This window comes from Pipra filicauda, unplaced genomic scaffold (assembly GCF_003945595.2).
Source record: "Pipra filicauda isolate LSUMZ 115617 unplaced genomic scaffold, ASM394559v2 scaffold121_size3267253_pilon, whole genome shotgun sequence".
NCBI classification, from domain to species: domain Eukaryota; kingdom Metazoa; phylum Chordata; class Aves; order Passeriformes; family Pipridae; genus Pipra; species Pipra filicauda.
The window spans coordinates 1,091,175-1,114,571 of NW_024103674.1; the positions used below are offsets into that span (position 1 = coordinate 1,091,175).

The 23,397-nt window shown below is 59.2% G+C and overlaps 1 protein-coding gene across 2 annotated transcripts; it reads left to right on the forward strand.

Moving 5' to 3' along the window:
* The first annotated feature begins 1,452 nt into the window (after positions 1-1,452).
* On the forward strand, positions 1,453-23,397 carry SH2D3C (SH2 domain containing 3C). Of its 2 annotated transcripts, XM_027729941.2 has the most exons (11): positions 1,453-1,775; positions 6,246-6,285; positions 16,578-16,706; positions 16,992-17,440; positions 19,089-19,213; positions 19,570-20,147; positions 20,372-20,487; positions 20,648-20,819; positions 21,618-21,729; positions 22,352-22,555; positions 22,683-23,397. In XM_027729941.2, exons 1-11 carry the CDS (start codon positions 1,468-1,470, stop codon positions 22,856-22,858), a joined length of 2,409 nt encoding a protein of 802 aa, XP_027585742.2. In that variant the 5' UTR covers positions 1,453-1,467; the 3' UTR covers positions 22,859-23,397. The 2 variants fall into 2 exon arrangements, with proteins under 2 accessions (XP_027585742.2, XP_027585744.1); XM_027729943.1 differs by lacking the exons at positions 1,453-1,775; positions 6,246-6,285 and adding an exon at positions 10,222-10,406 and having other exon boundaries at positions 22,349-22,555.

Sequence of the window (23,397 nt, forward strand, 5' to 3'; positions counted from 1 at the left end):
CCACCCCACAGCAGCCCCAGGAGCAGCAGGCAGCAGAGGATGCTTGCACTCTGAGGGGATGTTTAACCCAAAGCAATTTTGCCTCTAACTCCATTGTGGCCATGAGGTTTCTGCCATGGCTGCAGGGATGCCCTGCAGGGCCCATGGATGGCATCAGGAGGTGGGATTCCCAAAGCCTGAGCAGCTCCCTGACACCCAGATCCTTGCTCAGCACCTCCGCAGCCGCTTCCTGCTCCGGCAAATCCACGGTGACCGGAGGGGAAGAGGCTTTGCAGAGCCCCAGGGCAGCACCAACATTGCAAAACCCCCAGAGGCACCCGGGGTCTGACAGGGAAACGCTGCTCTATGGCACTGTGGCCACAACCTGCTTCACCCCACCTTGTGCTGCCATCCCTGTGCTGGCACCAGCACCAGCACCGGCACCGGCGGAGGCTGCGCCGCAGCAGCATGAAGAGCCAAGATGGGCCCGAGGTGTGAAATGCAAAGCCACCCGCATGAGTTATAAATATTTTTGTTCGTGCTCAGCACTTGCAGGTGGCAGCTGGAGGTGCAGGGAGGCTGCAAGGGGCCGGGTGAGGAAGTGGGGAGGTTGTTCTCCCGCCCGCAGCCGGCAGCGCCTGTGGCCGGTTCCTGCTCCGCCGCGTGCATGTGAGCGGGTCACACATGTCCAGGACCCCTATCCCCTGGGGAGATGTAGTGTGTCTCATGCTTGCATCCTGCAGAGCTGCCCTGATGCCACAGGGATGGGCACAGCCCTGCCCAAAGTGCCCTGGGAGGCAGAGGGCGGGAGGAAAAGATTTGAAATCGTTTCTGGAGCTGCCTGTTCACCAGGGCTGGGTGCTTCCTCCTCCACCCCTGCAACTGCAGTGGGGAAACCTGCTAGGGTTTGCCAGGGCCCAGCAGAGACGCCCTGAGCAGCATACACCCCCAGGCCACAGGGATGTCACGCTGGGCTGGGACTGCAGATTTGGGTGTAACAGTGTGACACCAGGCTTTACAGTGCCCCACACCCACCCCAACCCAGGACCAGGGATTGCAGGACCCCCACCATCACACCATGCAGGCAGTAAACCCACACTTGTCTCTCCCCTCTCCTTGCCAGAGTTTTTCAAGTTCAAAGGGTTTGGAAGCCTGAGCAGCATCCCCCGTTCCTTCACCTTCCGGCGCACCTCCGTGGTCCCCAGCTGTCCCGAGACTCTGAGGCCACATCTCCCTCCTCCCCATGGCTTCCTGGAGGAGCCCTTTGACAGCATCCAGGATGACCTCAACACCATGCCCAAGAGCCCTGGCCCCTACGCCCGGTCGTCGGACATGTACAGCCATATGGGCACCATGCCCAGGCTGAACCTGGACAAGGCAGGGAAGAGCCTGGGCAAAGCCAAGAGTGGCCAGAACTGCCGGGAGAAAGGGACTCCCAGCTACAAAACCCCCCAGACAGCCCCGCTCCCCAGCCTGAAGTCTCCCAAGATGTCTGGCCCCCCTGGCCCAGCCACAGACTCACCTCCAGCTGCCAGACAAGCAGATCAGGAGGAGGAAAAGGCTCAGCCCGTGGACACCCTGGGGACAGCAACAGCCAGGACGGACCAAGAGCCTCTGGGGAATGTCTCCTGCCCTGGGACAGAGACAATGAACTCCAGCCAGACCCCTCTGTCCAAGCCTCGGACAGAGGCACCAAACCCTGACCCAAGCCCTGACACGACAACAGGAGTGGAGACTGCTGACAGGGATCTGCTGGAGAACAGGCAAAAATGGCCCGATGAGAGCTCCCCAGACAGGTACATCCCCATTGGGTTTGCTCTGCCTGCTGCTGAGACCCCCTTTCTGCCCCCGCGGGGCAAGGGGAGGGGGCTGGGACACAGAGGGTGGCTGTGATGCCCCTCCCTGCCTGCAGTGCCAGCGGGAAGCACCTGGCCGGTGGGACGGCAGGGCCGGAGCACTCGTACCATGGCCAGGTCAGCGGCTCCATGGGAGCGAGGTTTCCTGTGGGATTTCTGCTCCCTCCTGTTTCCGGACGGGGTGGAAACATCTCGCAGCCTCGCTCGGCCCCGGCATCCCTTTGTCCCGCGGCGGCTGCGTTCCAGCGCCGTGATGTGCTGCGGAGAGCTCAGGCCAGCCTGCACCACCTTTCATTCTTCTCTTTTCCATCCCCTCTATCCTTCCCCCTTCTCCCGAGCTGCACTGCCTCTCCCAAGGCACAGGGGCAAATCCTGAAAACAGACGCCCCGTCCCCATTTCCATCACCTGCCAGTAAACGCCCACTCTGGCCACAATCCCACCCTCTGGGGGAATTTGGGGGCTCAGTCTTCTCAGATGAGGGTTGGATTTTCTGGAGGGTCTTGGCCTCAGAATCAGCCAGAGGGATTTTTATCCCCTTGCCCAGCAGTGTGTGTGGCACTGCGGGCACGGGTGAAGGCAATGACTCCAAATTTGTCCCCAAAACAAGGTCCTGCTGTACCACCCCTCCCCTGGCCTGACTCTCCTCTCCCCGCACTCAGGTGGCCCCTGACGCCCCCGTTCCCCCTGTACCGCCCTGGGGCTGGGGGCTGCTTTTCCTGGCACCGAGTGTTCGGGAGGTCTGGGTGGCCCCAGGAGCGGAGTGAGGAGGAGAAATTCGTGCCGGCAGTGGAAGCCAGGCTGTGCTGGCCACACATTCCTGCCGGCCGCGAAGGGAGGGCCGGAGGAGGGCTGGGACGGGAAGGAGGAGGGTCCGCCACCGCCTTGCTCTCCCCAAAGTCCCGACGCTCAGTGCAAGGCGGGAGAGCGCCCGGGAAAGCTTCTCCCCATCCCGAAGCAGAGGCACTCGCTGGATCGCGCAGGGCCGATGACAGCGGTGGGCAGGAGGTTTCCCACCCTGGGACAGGGCAGGTAAGGGGTCCCGGCCCTCCGGCCACCCCTCGCACCCAGGCACAGCGGAGGGGATGAGGAGGGAGAGGCTGGGACGGGGCTTTGCTTGGGGCGGGCACAAAGCTTCACCGCAGATGCTGCCGGAGTCGCTGCTTGGCCACCGAGGCCCGTGGCGGTGTTTGCTCATGGAAAGAGCTGCCGAAACCTCAGCGGACCCGGCACTGGGGGCTGCGGCTGGTTCGGGGGGTCAGAGTCTCGGATGTTTGGGGGGCTGGTGGCCCTGATACATCCTTTGGTGAGCAGAGCCCCAGCAGAGGCGGAGGGACCTCGAGGAGGGTTCACGGGGCTTGTAGAAATTGCTTAGGTCCCAAGCCAGCATGGCTGGGAGCCAAACAGCAGGGGAACATGTGTGGATCACCTGAGGGTCTTGAATATGGGGAGTGGGGACTTGGGTCCCTAACATTGAGGGCCAAATGCTCTTTTGCATCCTCTGGTGCTGCCCTGATGATGGGTGTAGCCTTGCTGTTCACCAGGGAAACTGAGGCAGGAGAGTGCCCAGAGCAGCTCTTGGCATCAGGGGCATTTCTGCCCCTCCACACTCTACTCAGAGCCCTTCCACAGCCCCCAACTCGGGGAGCAGCTGTCTGCTGGAGCCATCCCCATTGCCGGGCTCTGCCGTAGGGCGGGTGGGCGGAAGCGGGACCAGGATAGTGCCACACCCCAGCCCTTCCTCCTGCGCAGGCACATCCCTGGGGATGGGGACAGTCTGTTCCCGCCAGGCCATGGCAACAGCATGTTCCCTGATGCAGGGAGGGGGGGAAACATGGCCCTGGGGCACATTTTCACTTACCCCCTCTTAGAGCATCCCTAGGACAGACCCCAAGGCAGGATGGGCTGAGGATGCCCATACAGAGGAGAGCTTTGCCAAGATCAGGTCCTCGAGGGGGGAAAATTGCGCTGCTGTGGGACAGGGAGTGGCACCCAGCCTGTGGAGCTGCCTGGAGTGAGGCGGTGGCCGTGACTCCATCAGGGACACGGTGACTAACGGGAGATGACCCTCTGGCAGACCATGGAGCGGACGTGACTCGGTTTCCCTCTGCAAAGCCGTGCGTGAGGTTCGGGAAATGCCACTTCCTGCAGGGCACAGGCACTGCCTGATGCTACCAGCAGACCCCTCTGGCAGCACCCAGCCAAAACCTCCACAGAGGCAGCTCTACAGGGGGGGAACTGAGGCACGAGGTGCCCAAACTTGGTTCCCCAGGAGCGCAGCCTTCACCAGCGCCCCAAGGCAAGCAGAGCCTGGGCTCCAAGCTAGAGCTGGACCCACAGGATCCCCCTGGACTGTTCCCAGCCTGGAGCTTGGCACATTTACAAATTACAGTGGTGCCTTCCCAAAGGGAACAGCCACCCCACCAAAACCCTGCTCCCCAGTACCACCGCTGCAGCACCGGTTCCCAGCGTCTCAGCCACTGCCGCACTCCAAAGGCAGCCCTGGAATTTCTCCCAGGCGCTTGTCTGCCCCCAAAAATGCCGTTTCCTCCAGGAATGTGCAGAACCAGGGGGGCTGCGGCCCCAGCTGCTGCCCTTCCCCAGCACGGGGGCCTCTCCTGCCCAGGCCCTCACAGCGTCTCCCAGCTGCTCCCATGCTCCCGATTTCCTGCCCAGAGGCCCCCCGTCCTCCTGCCGGTTTTTCTCACGGCTCTCGCAGCACCAGGCAGCTCTCTGCGGCGTGTGAAAGGCAAACAGGCTGGAGAGGCAGCGCCGGGGCGGGCAGGCAGCCTGCAGCTGCCCAAGGGAGTCTGTGTCCATCCCCCCTCCCAAATGCAGCTCTGTTTTTTCACCCCCAAAAAAGTGTGGGCTTGATTCCCAGCCCCTTTTCCCTTTCCCAGCTGGACAGCAGGGGATGCGGTTTAAGCAGCGTGGGCTTGGAGAATCATGGAATCCTTAATGTTGGAAAATAAGATCATTGGTCCAACCATTAACCCAACGCTGCCATGTTCACCACCGAACCATGTCCTCAAGTAACATCCACATGTTTTCTGAACACTTCCAGGCGTTACAGAAGTGGGAGTTGTCTGCTGCTGGGCTGGACACTCTGAGGGGCTCATGCTGACCTTGTCAGGACCCACTGTAATGCTGTGGGGGATATCCAGTGGGACAATGCCTGGCAGTGATCACCTGCCCCTCTGGGGAAGCCACCAGGCACCATCCTCAATCTGGAGGGACCCCACAGAGGAGGAATTTGGCTCCCTAGGGATGCCACTGGTTCAGGTCCTGGGAGAGGTTTGTGTGCAGGACCCCCAGTTGCTCCCAGTATGTCTCTGGACATGGCTACAGGCACGAGGTGGAGCAAGGTGGCTCCTGGCAGGGAAAGGACATCCTAGGTCTGTGATGCCCTTGGATTTCATTATTTCTTAGTTGCAGCTGCCTGCCCTGCTGTGGCACACTGCCATCCCTGGGCTCTTGCTGCTGCCCCGTGCTTGGGCAGGTGACCTCAGCAAGCAGTGGGATGTCCACTCTGAAGTTTGGCGCTGGGGAGGTGCTAAGTTCTGGGTTCTGGTTAAAGACACCTGGATTTGTGTATTTTATTCTGAAAGGCAAGACCTCAAGGTAGTGCACCCCAGCTTGGGCTGTTACACCTCTCTCCATTTGAACTCTTTGTTGTTCCTCTTGGATACCTCCACACAGACACATACCTGGACCTACAAGAGCACAAAAAGCAGTAGCAGCATTCATACATGCTCTGGAAATGATGGGAAAGAAGCTGCTGAAAGAATGCTGCCTCAGCATTGTTGGGTTGGTTGTCAGTAGGGCTAAGAGTGAACATGCCACCAAGGAGAATGGGAGTTTCTACTGCCTGTATGCTGGGAAGGCAAATCTCGCAGTCTCAGCCAGGAAGTTGCAGTTCAGCCCCGGCTTCAGTGGGAGTTTGATTTCTGTGGGGTCGCACGAGGCCGTGGATAAAGTCAGAAATGCTTGTCTGGGTGGTGTCCCAACAGCCGCCTACTGGGAATGCAGCTCTGCCAGGGAACAGGGCACAGGGTCCCCCACCTTGGCATGCATCCCCAGCACTGTGACCTGAGGGGACCCCAGCCTGGCTGCTGGGTCTCAGCTCACACAGTCCCAAGCGGATTTGGGGAGAGATCCTCTAAAAAGGCCTCATTCTCCTCTGATCGCATTAGGGAGGATAAGCCCTGGGCTGAGAATGGGCACAGAGCAGGCAGGAACAGTGCTGGGGCCCTGGGAACCTCTCCCAAAACCACAGCCATGCTCTCAGCCCCATGGCAAGGCAAAGGGCACAGGTCCCTGTTCCCCTGAGCTGTGCCACCACCACCTTTGACCTGACTATCATGACTATCATAAAAATACTTAAGTATTTTTATTTTTCTGTTTCCTTCTAGCCACCACGATGGCCTGGAGTCGGGCAGTGAATATGTGAAGGTAAGACACTGAGTGTGATCTCAGCCAGGTCCAACACCCAGTGGGGTGCTCAGCTCTGCACCCCTCATCCCACCATCCCCTTTGGGCTCTCTCTTTGGCTCTGGAACAAATTCCCAGCAAGGCCAGGGAAGGCAGAGGAGACACCAACCCTACATGGTCCCCCCAGTGCTGCTCCCACAGGAGCTGCCTGCATTTCGTGTTCCAAGTTACTTGCGAACACCCACGGACGCAGCCTCCTCCCTCCGCCCCCACGTAGAGAAACGGAAGGGTTTGAGCCACTTTCGTGGCTGTCACATGAAAGTTGGTGTAAATCTCTCCAAATCTCTTGCTTATCCTCCAGCAAACTATTAACATTCCTGAGGACTCTTCATGTCTGGCCAGAAATTCATTAGCAAGGCGCCTGGCTCTGGAGGAGAGCGGCCCTTTTGCAGGAGGCTGCTGGCACGATGGGCGCCGGGCAGGCTCAGGGGAAGGGTGGCAGGGATGCTGTGTGGTTTGGGCACGGAGCACTGGAACCTGCCCGGGTGGTCACTGCCATGCCATGGCCTTTGGGGAGTTTGTTTGAGGAGGGTTGGTCCAGTCGCCCCATGGGGCAGACGTGGTTGTTGAGAAGTGACTTGAGGTGTCCAGCTTGGGTGGTCTGGTTAGTACAGAGCCCTGAACCTTCATCTTTGGACTTGGGGCTCTTGGTGACGGCTGTAGCCAGACCTGGAACTGTGGGAACACCCTGTGGCAGCACTAACTGCCAGGATCAGGAGACCTAGCTGGACCCTGAGCTCATCTTCTCTTCCTAATGGGGGTCACCACGATCCATAGGGCTAATGAGGACCCCACATGCTGAATCTGGCAACTGGCAGCCTCTGGGCAGCAGGGTTGGATGAGGCTTCTGACGTGTAGAGTGATCCCCTGGTGGGATGTCCTCCTCTCCACACCCTTTAGCCATGTGGGACTGGCAGAGTGGGAGATCACAGGGCTGGAAGTGGATGTGTGCCACAACAATGAGGCTCTGACTGGGTGTATTGGGTCTGGCTGCAGTGGAGTTCATTTTCCCCTGAAAACCCAATACCCTGGGCTTTGCAGGGTAGGGTCCTGGTGTGAGGTGCCTCAGGATGTGCAGGAAAACTCCTGCTCATGCAGGCAAGTCCTGCAAGAGCAAGGAGGTGGCAAGGGGAGGAACAAGATGATTTGGGGTATTTGCCCTGGCACTGTGAGTGTGTGCACTCAGAGACTGGCACATTTTATGGCTCATGAGTTAATAGACTGAGACAACACAGGTAGGAAACAGTGGGTATGTCTCTGTCTTTGAGACTGAGCTCTTTTTGGTGAGCCAGGAGAATTCTCTACCATCCAGGCAGATCCCAGATCTGAGCTATCTGGCCCTTATTTCTCACCCATCCCTGCAATGTCCAGGCAGTGCCCACGGGCTGTGATTTATACGCCACTTCCCTTCGGTCAACTGATGGCTGCAGTGACAGCAGCTATTTTAGTCAAATAAGTAATTATCTGGAGTGTGAGTGACCGGGATGACGGGGACACTCCAACTGATTGCAGGCACTGTGCCTGGCTGGCAGCCCGTGCAGCTGCAGGGTGTTCAGCACCCAGAGGTGTTCAGCCCCAGGTCCTGCAGGATTCAGGGTGGGAAGGTGACTGCTGTGCCTGCCTTCGGAGCAAGGGAGGACAGGGCTGGGACCCACCACTGGAATAGGTCCTTGTGACTGGGAGGGAAACAAGCAGAGGGGAAACACCGGTGAGGGGCAAGCAATGGAAAGACAGGAAGGAAAGAGTCGGTGAAGGAGAGTGAGGAGGAGAGAGAGGATGTGCTGCAAAGCCCTCATGAGCAAAGGCTGATGGGCAGGTCTGTGTCCAGGTGTGCACTAAGGATCTGCCAAGCATCAGCCCTTGAGCTTCAGCCAAAAACCGGCCAGGGCCAGTGCTCCCATCACAAAGCCTGCCCTGATTAGAGGTGCAATTGGGAGCTAGAGAGGGTCAGAAAGCCAGGATCAATAAGTACTTGGTAATTAATGTGCTTTAATAATGGCCTAAGGGGTGGTGTTTCTAAGCTGCCTGGGGATCTGCACGCCTGGCTCTGTATTTCAACATCCCAGCCAGCCCAGCTTTGGCCCCTGCTCAGGTGAAGGAGCTGCAGAAAGGTGTTAACCTTTGGGAGAGCAGCAGCCAGTGAAGCTGCTGCCTGTCCGTGCGAAAGCTCAGTCAGGGCTTTTCAGCTTCCCTCTGAGGAGGGGCAGCATGAGCACAGCTGGAGGACACCTCCCTGCAGCACCCCATGAGGCTCCTGCTCGATCGTTGCTGAAAGCCTCAGAGGGAAACCATGGAGCCCGTCACGGGGAGAAGCCTTGGCAGGAGGATGATTCACCGTCGAATCTTTTTGGAGCAGCGTCTCCCTGCATGCTGCCATCTGCTCTGTCCCTCAGCCCCAGGCAAGAGGCGAGGAGGAGAGCCCACGCTTCCTGCCCATCCCGGCAGGGCTGCAGTCACCCATGGGACCCGTGAGCACCTGCTGCCCTGTGTTCCCTGCCTGCAGTCTGTGTGCTGTCCCTGTTCTCCCACACCTCATCCCTGTCCTGCTGCTCTCCCCTCTTCTCTCTCTCCTGCAAAATCAGGGGCAGAGCGAGGGCCCAGCCAGCGCCTCTGAGCTCTTTGTTCTGCGCTCACGCAGGGACCTGTATCTCATCAGCCCTGACTGCTGTCTCCTTGCCTGGGGATGCGAGGGACTCATTTGAATTAATTAGTGGGGAGGCTGCAGGGTTCTGTGGTCAGTAGCAGCAGGAATACCTCTCTGAGGTCACAGCATCACCCTGGAGGCAGGGGGGTCCTTGGGCCAGGACATGCTTTGCAGATGGGAACCCAAAGCCCCCCGTTACCAAAGCACAGCCAAACCCAGGCCATGCAGTGCTCCAGACCTGGAGTGAGAACAGCAGGATGTGGGTTCATGTCACTGCCTGAGGCTGAAGGAGCCCCTGCCTGTCCCCAGTGCAGGGCAGTGGGTTCAGGCAGGCATTTGGGAGGCTTATTCAAGAGTCAAGGCTGGAGCAATGCTTTGAGTCATCAGTGCTGCCTCGCACATCCCATACGTGATACCGTGGCCTTAATTAAACCGAAGTGGAGCCTTAATTAAACACCAGTCGGAGACGGCCTACGCAGGAAACAGGCAGCCAGCTCCCCACCGTGTGAGGTGGGCACGAGTGTCTCCCCCAGAAAGGCACCACCAGACAGGGTGAAGGAAGACAGGGTGGGTGAGGGCAAGGCAGCCCTCAACCCATGTGCATCACTGGGGAAAGCAGGTGGATTTGGGATGGGGAAAAAAAGCGGTGTCTGATCCCCTCAGAGGAGCCAGTTTCTCTCAGGACGCGGACAGTCAGGGGGGTTCTTGGTTTCCCTCAGGGGTGCTGGTTCCCCCCTGAGGAGCTGAGTCACCTCAGAGGAGCCAGTTCCCCTCAGGGCATGGGCAGCCGGGGTGCTGGTTCCCTTCAGGGGTGCACGATTCCCCCAGGGGTGCCAGTTCCCCTCAAGGCACAGGCAGCTGGGGTGCCTGATCCCCTCAGGGATGCTGGTTCCCTTTGTGACACGGGAATGCTGTTTCCCCTTAGGGGAGCTGGTTCTCAGTTCCCCCCAGGGCGCAGGGAGCCAGGATGGAGGTTTCCTTCGGGGCTGCCTGATCCCCTTGGGGTGCCGGTTCCCTTCAGAGGAGCTGATTCTCACTTCTCCTCAGGGCAGGGACAGCCGGGATGCCGGTTCCATGCCTGACCCCTCAGAGATGCCGGTTCCTCTCAAAGGAGCCGGTTCCCCGCAGGGCTCAGGCAGAGCCGGGGCGCCGGTTCCCCTCGAGGTGCCGGTTCCCCGGAGCCGGGGCGGCCCCTCGGGGCGGGCCGGGGCGGAGCTGCCGCACCGCGCCCGCCCCTCCGCCGCCGACAAGGGATGAGGTAATCGGGGAAGCGGCTGAAATTGAAGCCCGGCGGCGGCGGCGGCAGCGGCGGCGGTGCAGCCCGGGCCGGGGCAGCCCCCGCCGGGCGCGCCGCGCCATGACCGAGCGGTGCAGCCTGTGGAGCGCCCTGTCCGCGGCCGCCTGCTGCTTCTACCGCGGCTCCTTCATGCAGGTGCAGGTGAGCGGGGGGCGGCGGCGGGACCGCGCCGGCACCGCACCGGCTGCCCCGCGCTCGGCGCGGAGTCCCCGCGGTGCCGCACGCGTGGGGAAGGCGATGGGGGGCCGTGGGAAGGGGGAGCGCACGGGGGGACCCGCGGCCCCGCATCAGCCGGAGGCAGCTCTGGTCCCCGGGGGCAGGGCTGGAGAGCGGGAATGCGGGGGAGCCTCCCCGGAGAGCCCCGCGATGCCCCCGCGCTGCCCCGCTCGCACGGAGATGGTGCGGGCACCGCGCCGGCGGCTCTCGACGAGGCGGCAGCGAGCGCGGGGTGAGCGGAGCACCGGGGTCGCGGAGCAGAGCTCAGCCCCCTCTGCAGCCAGGGCCACGCAGCCAGAGTCGCCGCATCCCCCCCAGACCTGCGCTTTGACAGGCGGCAAAGTCTCTGGAAGGAGCCCTCGCCTGCGGCAGACCTCATGGTGCTAAACCTCGTTTAGCATCCCCCAAAAGGTGGCATGTGCTTGGAGCGTCGCTGAGCACAGAGGGGAGACTGAGCCCAGATGAACACGCAGCTTCTTGGCCCAGGTCTCCATCTATGCGCTGCACTGCACAGGTCTGACTGGTGGGAGAAAGCTGGGATCCATCTGTCACCTGTCCTGTGGTGCTTCCAGCACCGCCACTGTCTGGGCACAAGTGTAGGTGTCCTATTTTTGGACACTGGTGTTCACACCAGAGGAGCATGGCACTGGGAATTGGTTCCCTCATTTACTGAGTTAGAGAGCAAAGGTGTTAAGGACTGCAGGAGCCAAGCAGGCTCAGATCTGAAGCACAAGCTGTGGCATACTGCAAGTTAGAAGGGAGCCAGCAGCCAAGAGAGCTGGCAGTCTTATTCAGTACTCCTGCTGAGCGAGGTAGGTGCCGAGCTGTAGAGATTATGCTGGGTAAGACGGAGCCCAGAAGCAGCATTTCAAGTCTTGTCATGATTGCGGCTGATCTCAGCGCAAAGCCAGGGATTTTGATTGCTAGTGGGGGTGAAGAGGGAAAAGCAGAAGAGCTTTTCCCAGTTGTCCAAAGGCCACTGAGCAACACAGGGACGTGCCCTTGGGCTGCACATTGCAGGGGGTGATGGGGTGCTTTCAGCGAGCTGCTGCCAGAACAAGGGAGAGACAGGTCTGGCTCTCACAGAGAGATGCGAGAGGGGATGGAGGGCACTCCATCCCGACCCCAGAAAGAGTTAAAAGTGAAGCCTTAAGTGCTCACCTGGCTCTGCCAGATCTTTCACCATCTATTTGTGTCCAAGCGTGCCCAGCAAACACACACTGAAGTCCCCATGAATGACTGGAGCGCTTCCAGCTGACAGCCGCATCCCCGCTCACCGCCAATGGCGGTGCACCCAGCCTGGGAAGCACTGACATCATTTCTGGCCAATAGCAGCTCCGAAAAGGGATGCAGCAGCAGCCGCTGCCGCCGTCTTGGAGTGAGATAAGTAATATATAGATGGATGGAAATGTGTATATACACACCCCCCCCATCACTGCACTGGAGACTTGCTCCCCTGGGGCAGCACTAGCAGCACACTCTGCCACCCCACCACACAACCTGGGGCTCTGGTCTCACCTCAGAGCACCCAGATGTTGCTGGCCATCAACCCCAGCTGCACCCCACCCCTGCCAGCCACATAGAATTGCTCCAGAGCTGCCACAAAGGAGCATAGACAAGGGCAGAGGAGACCTTGAGGGTAGCCAGGACCAGTCCTAGGAAGGACTGTGCACTCCAGGACAAAGATCTTGAGCTAAGGTCTGCCTCCAGTGGGGACTAATGGAGATGTGACATAGCCAAGAGATGCCTTCAGTCACCCATAGGGTGTGCAGATAGGCTGGTGCCTTCTCAGAGGCCATTTAGATGCTTAGAGCCATTGCAAGAGAGGACAGGAACAAGTGATTTCTTTTCCACATGGATATCAAGATCAGCAGGACATACTGGCTCGCGGCAGGGCATGCAGACTGAGAGTGAGCCCATCGCAGCCTGAGGGTGGTTTGTGGGGGGATTTTCTTGTGGTTGTGTGGGGTGGAGTAACCATTCTTGGGTGGTACCTGGCAGCTGGACAGGTGAGCACAGCAGTCCTGCACCAGGCAGGCAACAGACTGGCTCTTGGGTTTACTGTGATACCGTCTATCCCTCAGCAAGGATGTTTGATCTAAAATACTTCACTGAAGTAGCCCATTACCAGGAGTGGAGGGAGCACAGAAGACCCCTCACACAATTCTGTGGCTTCCTCATACACCTGTTCCCAATGGCTTGTTACTCCATTTCCTCCCAGTTCTGCTTCCCAGGCCCCATATCTACTCCAGCAGCCAAAACAGGGGTGGAGAACTCCAGAATAGGCTGGGGTTTCCCTAGCAAGGGTCCCAGCACAGGGCAGGCAGCAGGAGAGCAGGAGGGAGAACAGATGTGCTCAGTGCCTTGGGGTTATTCAGATGTTATCAGCAGAAGAGCGGGGTGGGGTGTGAGTACACCTTGCTCTCCAAGCTGACTTCATCCTCATCTGCAACTCCTCCAGATCTGGGAGGGGAGAGCAGGAAAGCAAATGGAAATCACTCCGGTTTCATAAGATTACCTCTGCAAGGAGAGAAAGCCATATGCCAGCCTCTGAAGCCCTCCTTACAGCAGGCAGAGCAACGGCCGCTGCTGTTTCACATGTACTACAGCCATCAGCAGCCTCTATCCCTACAGCTCTTGCCCTTCCACTGCCAGTTCCAGTCCTTGCCACTCAGCTGGGACTAGAGGTGTTTCCTCCCTCAAGAAAGCAGAAAGGGAGAGTCAGGGAAGCGGGCAGGGATGGAGAGCCTCAGGAATTGCCTCCTCATGGTGGCTGCCCCACTGCATGGCAGCTTCAGAGGAGCCCCAGGACTGTGAAACAGCCCATTGCAGCACTGTCCTTTCTCCAACCAATTCAGCTTGGCTGCTGGTTGGGATTCCTCCAGCAGAGCTTGGCATCATCTCTGGCAGCTCCTGAGCTGGTTCGTCTGGTGCGGCTGGTTTGGAGAACCGCTTTAATCCCCGTTCCTTCCTGCTCAGCTGGAAGAGGCCTTGGGGGCTCTCCATGCAGGAGCCCAGCACCACACACCCCAACCAGGTGCTGACAGAAGTCAGGGCTTTTCCCCACCCCAACCCAGTTGTGTGCAAGACCTCACACTGGTCCATGAGGCATCTTTAGACGTCCTCTTGGCACGGCCGGGAGCGCCAAGCGGTGCCTTTTCAGCGCGGCGCTCAGACATCCGCTTACACGCTCCTGACAGCGCCCAGCCGGCCTGTGCTGCCTTGCCATGCCGTGCCGTGCCTTGCCAGTGCCTCGGCGCCCGGCCAGCTGGCAGCCACCGGCCAGGCTCCTCTGAGACACGCTGCTGATGGAGCAGAGGGAAGCCGAGCACTGCTGAAGGGCTCGGGGGGCCGGAGGAAGCACGTCCCTCCACAGCACACGGGCCTTGTGCATCAAGGGCTTGTGGTGAGCCCTGTTCCTGCATGGAAAGGGGAGCAGCCAGGTGGTTTTGGCAGCATGTTGGAATGTAACAGTGCAAGAGACTCGCAAGGAGGAGCAGTCCCCAGAGTCATGTCACACCAAGGAAAAGGGCTCCCTGTGATCGTTCTTGTGCTGTCTCCCCTGGCATCGTAGACTCACAGTCGCTCCAAGCAATGGCTTTTTGGTGGCTGTGCAGATCAGATGGGATCTCACTGCCCAGAGGAGGAGCTGAAGGGACAGCGCACTCCACACAGCTGGAGAAGGTGACTCCTGGCACCTTCTGCTCACAAGTGGGCACCCTCCCCTGTCTGCAAGATGCAAAACCTCCCTTGCCTCTCCCAAACCTCCTGTTCTCTCCTGCTAGCTTAGCTCATGGCTCCTGGCATGGATGCCAGCCGGCTGCTGCCCAAATCTGGGCTTGGAGATGCCGGACACTGCTCAGCTGGGCTTGTGTTTGTTATCCTGCACATTTGCATGGGGAGGATTTGGGGGAAAACCCTGATGTACAATGCTGAGCAGCGCAGGCACTAATCCCTGCTCCAGGGATGGTGGGGGGAGAGCTGTCTCCAAACTGCTCCCAGCTCAGCTCTGATGGCTTTTGCCTGCACAGACAGGAGAGGTGCCCTGGGGGGCCCCTCCCTGCCCCAGATTTTGGGGTGAGCCCTGTCACAGGGAGGGTGCTGCAGCCAAGGGTCCCCCACCACCCCTTGGCCGAGCCAGGTCTGCTCGGTGGCAATGGATTTGTTGTCATGGAAACGGCATCTGCTCGGCCTGGGCCCCCCAGGAGGCAGCCGGACCCCAGCAGCATCCGCCGGCTACCATTTATTTTTAATAGGGCTCAGCAGCACCGGGTGGCTTTGTCTCCAGGAGGGCCCAGAGCAGCAGAGATTGCTCAACGCCCTGCAGCCCTCGGTCAGGAGGGGACAATCCATGTGTCCCTGCAGCTCCAGCCAACAGGACACTCATGGAGAGAGCAAACGTGGTTGGATGAGCAAGTCTTGAGTTCAATCCACAGTTTTCATAGGCTGCTTCCACTCTCCCAGCACCATTTGACTTCAGCTGGGAGTTGGGAAGGGAGGAATAAGGGCAGGTCCAGGCTGGTGAGGGCAAGCCCTGGAGAGCACAGTCCATCACACAGGCCCTTTGCCACTGCCTCTTTCCCTCTCCCCAGGCTGAAACAGGGTCGTCAGGACAAGATCTCTGCCTAGTTTGGCTGATGAATGCAACTACCAAGGTGGTGGAATATATTCCTTAGAGAAGGAGAGATCTGGAGTCAGGGTCCTGCTGAGGGACCCTGTGGGGTCCCAGGAGCACTTCTGGAGCAGTGGGTACGAGGCAGGAGAGCAGCACAATGCTCAACACTTTCCCTTATTCACAACCACTAGAGGAGCAGAGGGAATTGATATGGGACACAGAGGATGAGGTGCTGGGTAAAGGGGTCAGCTCTGAGGCAGGTCTGTGGTGCCTTGGCATGGGGCTGCAGCCCCCAGTACTCTCAGGAAACAGCTACCACACAAGGCCAGCCATGAGTGCCAGTCTGCTCCTCTGGCAGTGCCAGAGCAGTGTCAGCAGGGCTTCAAGCCTGTGCCTGTCCTCCAAAACACCACCAGCATCCTGCCCTAACAGGCACCAAGGAGCTGGGCCAGCCCTCGGTGCCTCCCCACACTGGCACCGACACCAGAGGTGAGCCAGCCACTGAGCCACCCTCACTCACGGGAACACTGGACCAGGACACCCCAATAGCCTCATCCAAGCTCCCTAGTCTGTGGCAGTGGCACATGCATCCCCACCTCAGGACAGCACACATCTGGGATATGGAGGGAATCCAGGAGTCTTGGCTCACAGGCACTGCTCCACCATGCAGCACCGTTGGCACCACAGCAGGACTCATCCCAAAGCCACTGAGCCAGCCTGGAGAACCAGCCTCACATGTGGAGCACACGGGAACCCCGAGCCTGTGCTCACCTCCCCAAACATCCACAGCTCCACAGCCAGGCATCCTCACTGCCCTCTGGGAACACTGGCCAAGCTGCAGGCAGGGAGAGAGGCAGGTTCCAGCCAATGGAGACATGACGACATCCCTTATCTCTCCGGAGGAAGGGAGGGGGCAAATTGCATCCTCCAGGCTCAGGTGCACCAGTGCCGGGTAAAAGCTCATTTCAATGCAGAAGGTTCCCTTTACATTTGTCATTACTATTCATGCCACCATCAGGCTAAACACAGTGAGTTAACCCTTTGGAAGGGGAAACACTCTGGATGTTTCAAGGAGGAGGAATAATGCAGGTTTCCTCCCGGAGGAGTGCTTCCTAGGGCAATTCAGCCCTGGAGGTGTTTAAGGGGAAGCTGGGGCAGGTTTTCTCCTGCCCAACCACACTCAGCTCCGAGCTGGGCCAGAGGGGCAGCACACAGGGCACAGCGTGGCCAGGCACCATGGGGACATGCCACCAGGAGACCATCCAAGTGCTCCTGGTGACAGGACCTGGCTGTCAACAGGCACATTACCCACATCCTTGGGCACGAGCAGTGATCCTCACATATAGCTCTGAGTTACCTGCCCCTTGAGGACAGGTCTGTTCCTGGCAGGTGCCACAGTCCCCACATGGGGGACATGCCAGCCCTTCTCTCCCCAGGCCCTGCAGCACTGCACAGCTGACACTCTCTCTTCCCCTGTACAGTTCTCCAAGGAGAAATACATCCTCGACTCATCACCAGAGAAGCTTCACAAGGAGCTGGAAGAGGAGCTTAAGCTGAGCAGCACCGACCTGCGCAGCCATGCCTGGTACCACGGCCGCATCCCCCGGGAGGTGAGAAGGGGAAGGTGGGTGGCTTTGGGCACCCTTTGCTTGAAATGTTGTGGAAGAGCACTCCAAGACCACACAGAACCACCAGCCTGTCCCCCTGGGAAGCCTCTGGCTGAGAGCTTCATTAGCTCTGAGCTGCTTGTTTTTGCCACGGGAAATGCCCTCCCACAGCTCGGAGGCCAAGGGGAACAACCAGTGCCCCAAATAACACCCCAGTGGAGCATCCACCCATGCTCCCAGGTTGATACAGCGTGGCTGTGGCTGAGCTCCTGCCTTGTCCCCTGCCAGGTGTCCGAGAGCCTCGTGCAGAGGAACGGCGACTTCCTCATCCGCGACTCCCTCACCAGCCTGGGTGACTACGTGCTGACGTGCCGCTGGCGCAACGAGCCCCTCCACTTCAAGATCAACAAGGTGACGGTCAAGTCCAGCGACGGCCATACCCGTGTCCAGTACCTCTTTGAGCAGGAGAGCTTTGACAACGTGCCCGCCCTCGTCCGCTTCTACGTGGGCAACCGCAAGGCCATCTCCGAGCAGAGCGGAGCCATCGTCTACTGCCCCATCAACCGCACCTTCCCCCTGCGCTACCTGGAAGCCAGCTATGGGCTGGCCAACGGGAAGCATGGGGGGGCCCACAGCCCCTCCACCCAGAAAGGGGGGCACATCAAGAGGAGGAGCATCACCATGACAGACGGCCTGACCGCAGACAAGATCACCAGGGCTGAGGGGTGCCCGACCAGGTGAGCACACGGCCTCGTCCCAGCTCAGCTGAGCAGAGGATCAACCCCAGGAAAGAGGGAGGGCCGTGCTCAGTCCTTGCTCCTCGGGTGCAGGGCAGCGGTTTGGGATCAGGGATGGAAGAGAGAGACCAGCAGAGGCATGGGAGAAAGAACCAGTACTCAGCTGGAACTGAGGTTTTCTCCTAGGCTGGCTGCCAACCACACTGAGCTACCACAGCACACACGACTTTAGCATTGCAGGCCAGAAGCCAGAGAGTGTTTTACAGTCACCCAGTCCAGGATTACCAGCATGTCAGGGCTTGTTAGAGCCACAGAGCCAAGCTTTCCCAGGCAAATGTGAGAGGAGAGTCAGTCCCAGCCATCAAGAGATCATTTGTTGTTTGTTTTTGAACAGCCCTTTTAGTTTCAGAGCCCTTTCCATTCAGCATTTGCAAGGAGTTACCAAGCAAAGCTGAAAGCCTGATGGGCAGGAGGAGGCCAATGCTCCACAAGGCTGAGCTGCTCACATTAACCGAGGGACAGTTGGGCTTCTCCAGAGGTGGAGAAGGAGACTTCCTCTGTATGGCTTGCTTTTGGCAGTCCTGGGATGCCCAGAGCCCTGCAGGGAAGGCAGGGCCACACACCAGCCAAAGGGAGATCCCTCTCCTCCTGCCTCCCCAGCAGGACACAGCCTGTTGTTAAAGCCAAGCTGCTTTCTCACCACTCCGACCTTCTCAGCCCAAGGGCAGGGTGAGAACGCGCCAGCAGAAAACAGGCAACCAACTGTTATGGCTGGGAAAAGGAAAACACTCAGACTTCCAGGAGAGCATATGTGTTTCCAGAAGAAGAGCCCAGATCCATCAGTCTTTCCTCATCACTCACATTTTCCCCAAGCCCCTTATCACCGCCACTGCTGTCCCATCTTCCTCCCACTGCAGAGGCCCAGTGCTCAAGACCAAACACATCACAGCAGCCCAGCCCTCATCCACGGCAGGCAGGGCAGTGAACTACCTGCCGTATCTCCTTCCAACCCTCCCTGTGCTCAGCACTCCCAGATACAGCATCCTTTGCAGCACCATTGACACTCAGTGTTTGCATCAGGCCATCACTGCTGCCCCACCAACCCAAGACTCGTTTGTTATGCAATTCCCTGACTCTAGTTTCCAGGCACTTTCCAGCTCTTCTAAGGGTCAGAGCAATAGTTCACCTAATTATCCTGACAGGTAGAAATAGAGTGACACACCCAGCATTAGACACCAGCTTGCAGCACAACCCTAGAAAACTACCCCCCATGACTTCTTTGCCAGAGCCATTTGCCCATAGCACCCTGGAGCAGAGTGAACTGAATTCATCTCATCCCAGATACCTTCGCATGGTGTGCTGTTGCATCCTTCTCCCCTCCTCCTCCTCCTCTGCTCTGCTCTGCTGCATAGGACCAAGCTCCCTGAATGGAGGGCTGTCTCTGCTTTATGTGGGTACTGACCCCTCCTGCTCCCAACTGCTGCAGGAACTGCCAGCTCATTGCTCCAGCTGAGCTTGTTAGGGTTTCATCTCATTATGGGTAGTCATGGAAGGAGATGATGGGGCAGCAAACCCTCATCCCAACCCCCCTGGACATACCCAGGTCCTGCTTGCAGGAACTAACCTTCCCTATCTCCCCCCTCCCCAGTGTGTCCCTGCCCCACCACAGAGACATCATTCGCAACTGTGCTGTCAGTGTGGACCAGATCCAAGACCTGCACTCTCCGATGTCCCCCATCTCCGAGAACCCAGCGTCACCCGCCTACAGCACAGGTAGGCATCGCCCCTCCACCCCACTGGGGACAGTGGGGACGTGGGTCAGGCTGGGTGTGATGCAGGGACCTGGATATTAGGGATGGAGCTGGCTATAAAAGCAAGCCCCTGTGTCATTCTCTGCTAGTGAAACTGTCTGGCATGGCAAAAAGACGTGTCCCCATGGAAGGCTGGAGCTGAGGACAGGACCTCAGCCAGTCCTCAGCCACATCATCGTGCCCTGGGACCAGCTGAGTCTGTTTGGGCAGCAAGGCTTTTTTCCCCTGAGCTCCTCATCCCTGGGCTGCTGCACCCACGGTCCTTACGTGTGTGCCCATCTTCAGGCTCTCTAAGTATCTCCTCTGCTCCCTACACAGTTACACGGCTAAAGCCTCATGCCTGCCAAGCAGCTGGGATCGCCCCGACCTCTCCAGTCATAAGAAGGTCCAGCGAGCCCCAACTGTGCCATGGGAACAACAGCAAACCTCTGCCAGACCCTGCCCACAGCTCCCATTCGACTCCCTGCCATGGGTATGCCCGCGCCTCCCCCTCTCCCTCCGTGAACAGCTACAGCGACCCGGACTCAGGGCACTACTGCCAACTGCACCCCACCTCACCCATCAGCAGAGACCGGCCAGCTCATGACACCAAGCAGATGCCAACAAAGAGCTACGTGGAGAGGCTAAAGGTGGAGGAAGGACAGAGAGGGACTGTGGAGAACAGTTCTGGGGAAGCAGAGGCAGGGCAGAGGCTGAAAGCAGAGCCGGACTTCATGGGCTTTGTGCCCCCCACCATGGAAACGACTTCCTCCTTCAACCCTGCTGCCTTCCAGTCCCTGCTCATCCCCCTGGAGAACAAACCCCTGGAAATGACCGTGCTCAAGAAGGTCAAAGAGCTGCTGGCAGAGGTGGATGTGAAGACACTGGCCAAACACATCACCAAAGTGGACTGCCTGGTACGGCCAGGGTCAGGCGGGAGGGGTGGGCACTGCTGCCCTCTGATCACTCCGAGCTGGCAGGGATCAGAGCATCCCTAAGCACTGGAGCATCCCTGCTGGGCTCTGCCATTCTGTACCAGCCAGAGCGGGCAGAGGCTGGACTGGGGTGAGAGGCTGCCTGAGGATGCTTCAGCCTCTCCCCAATTAACAAAGGTCTAATCAGCTCTCACCTTCCTTGCCAGGTCGCCCGGATATTGGGTGTGACGGTGGAGATGCAGCGGCTCATGGGGGTGAGCTCTGGCATGGAGCTGCTCACCCTGCCCCACGGCCACCAGCTCCGCCTCGACCTGCTGGAACGGTACGGCCACAGCGGGGACGAGCCCACCATGCTGCCCCATCCCACTGGATGGGCATGGCCCAGCCCCCTCCCCGGAGTGTCCCCAGCCTGGCACAGGGGTGAGGGTGGAGGTGGGGCATCCCCAGCCACTGACCCTGCTCTCTGTCTCACCCCACGGCAGGTTTCACACCATGTCCATCATGATCGCCGTGGACATCCTGGGCTGCACGGGCAGCACGGAGGAGCGGGCGGCCCTGCTCCACAAAACCATCCAGCTGGCTGCCGAGCTGAAGAGCACCATGGGCAACATGTTCAGTTTTGCTGCTGTGATGAACGCCCTGGAAATGACACAGGTATGAGAACACACTCTTTTATTCCCTATGGCCTGGGCTCAGCCCCTTCGCCCAAAGAGTATACACCTCCCCCCTATTGTCCTGCAGGATCCAACAGCCATTGGGGTGGGAGAAGGGGGGAAAATGCCCAGAGTAGTAGGCATGGGGCTGCATCCGCTGGGATGTAAGCAGGGAAGGGGAAGAGCCATCCTCTCCGTGGAGCAGACAGCCCAGTCCCACCAGGATACGATTGTTTTTCGGTGGTTGGGCTTTTTGTTTTGTGCTGGGCTGTGTTCCTGGGAGGAAATGAATCTGCCCTCCGGTACAATACAAATCAGTCTCAAGGCTGTGGCAGCCGCGTCTCCGGGCCACACTGCTCCCTTTGGAAGATGAAAGGAGATTAAAATTCAATTTTAAATCGAGCCCAGCTGGGAAGTCTTGCTTCCTGCCTGCACAAAGGAGGTGGAACGGCTGCCCCCTCCCTGCATCTCATCTTCAAGGCCGCTGCGACGCGGGGAAGCTGCTGTCCTGGGGCACAGGGAGGGGAGAGAAATCCTGAACCCAGCCTCTGTGCCAGGGATGTGCCATCTTTGGCAGTGAGTGCTGGTGGAGGAGGCTGTTTTGGGGAGCAGCAGGCACTGTTGTGTGCAAGGCTGGGGACTATGGCTCCAGGGCCAGGCTGTGCTCCTGGGAGCACCCTGCAAGCCCGGAGCTTGGTGCTCAGGGGCTGCACTGTCCCCAGCACCCTCCAAGCCCAGAGCTTGGTGCTCAGGGGCTGCACTGTCCCCAGCACCCTCCATCTGCCCCATCTCCTTTCAGATTGCCCGGCTGGAGCAGACCTGGATGGTGCTGCGGCAGCGGCACACGGAGGGTGCAATCCTCTATGAGAAGAAGCTTAAGCCTTTCCTGAAGAGCCTGAATGAAGGGAAAGGTAATGGGAGCAACTCCCCTTCTCTCGCTTGCCTGCTCCTTCCCACTCTGTCTGGGCACAGTCTCACTGTTTGAGAGCTCCGACCCTGTCCCAGACAGTGCCAGACACTTCCCCTCTGGCTGCTGAACCGCCCCAGCACCCAGCAGGGCCCATTTGGCCTTGTTTGCCTCTTCCTGCCCAAGGAAGTGTTTCATAACTAAATAAAACCAGCCAAGCCAAACCCTCGCACTCGCCTGGCAGTGAGTGCCAAACCCAGGGACAGGGTGGCCAGCCGGGGAAGATGAAAGCCATGTCCCTCCAATGCCCAGTGCTCTGGGGTTTGCAAACCTGTTCCCCACTGCAGCCCTGGGAAAAGCAGGGGCAGCAGCGTTCCCTTCCCAGTACAGCCAGAAAGCCTGACTGGGAGGAGCTGGTGTCAACGAGGCGATGGCCCCGGGCACAAATCGAAGAGGCACAGCAGCTGCTGTGCTCCAGCTGAGCCTTAAAGCCTCCCCTGGGAGTGCAGTGGCAGCCTGGCTCCGCAGGGCAGTGTGGCCACACGAGTGCTCCACAGGGAGATGGGAAGGGGGATGCAGGGTCACGGGGCCGCACGGGATCCTAAGGGTGCCTCTCTCCCCAGAAGGGCCGCCGCTGACCAACACCACCTTTCCCCACATCATACCCCTCGTGACTCTCCTGGAGCGGGACAAGGCTCTCACGGACAGCCTCGAGCCCTGGGAGGCCACCGACAACGGCGTGGAGGTGGTCATGGCCCACCTGGAGGCGGCACGGATGGTGGCCCACCACGGTGGGCTCTACCACACCAATGCTGAGGTGAAGCTGCAGGGTAAGCAGTGGGGACAGCAGAGCCCCTTTCCTTCTGCCGCAGTCCCAGTGTGCAGCTCCAGGATGGAGCATCCCGTGGGCACAGGGTCCCTATCCCATCCTGGGGAACTGACTCTCCCTCCCTGCAGGTTTCCAGGGCAGAGCGGAGCTGCTGGAGATCTTCAGCACCGAGTTCCAGCTGCGGCTGCTCTGGGGCAGCCGTGGGGCTGAGAGCAGCCAGGCCGAGCGCTACGAGAAGTTCGACAAGGTCCTCACTGCCCTGTCCCACAAGCTGGAGCCAGCGGTGCGCTTCAGCGAGCTGTGACCCCCCCCAGGCCCTGGGAGACCCCCCAGCTCCCAGCCTGCACCCCTCTGGCAGCTGTGGGGCATGGGATGGGACCAGGGACCCAGCACTTGGAGGAGGAGAGATGGCCCGGAAAGGTGCTGGGGCACAGGGCAGCAATTCTGAGACAAAGAGGAGGAAAAGCAGCCACCTCGAATCTGTCACTCACCTCCTCAGGACACAACAGGGCAGGAGGTCCACATTGCTACCCTGAAGGATGGGGACAACATCTGGGCACGCCAGCACTGGTCTCCACCACCCAGCCCTGCTGAGGTCCATGACTACACAATGCCCCTCACCTCACCCTTCAGTTCCATTTCTTTTCCCCCTCTGTCTCACCCACGGCTGCTGGATCACGCGTGTAAATACGTTTTCACGATCACTTCTCGATGTACAGACTTGTGAAGGATGAAGAATGTTGTAAATAATTAGGCTCATTCATTTTGTCCTGTAAATATGTGTACATATCTCATGGGTTTGTTTCTTACATATAATAAACTTTTATGCTGTTCCTCAAGGGA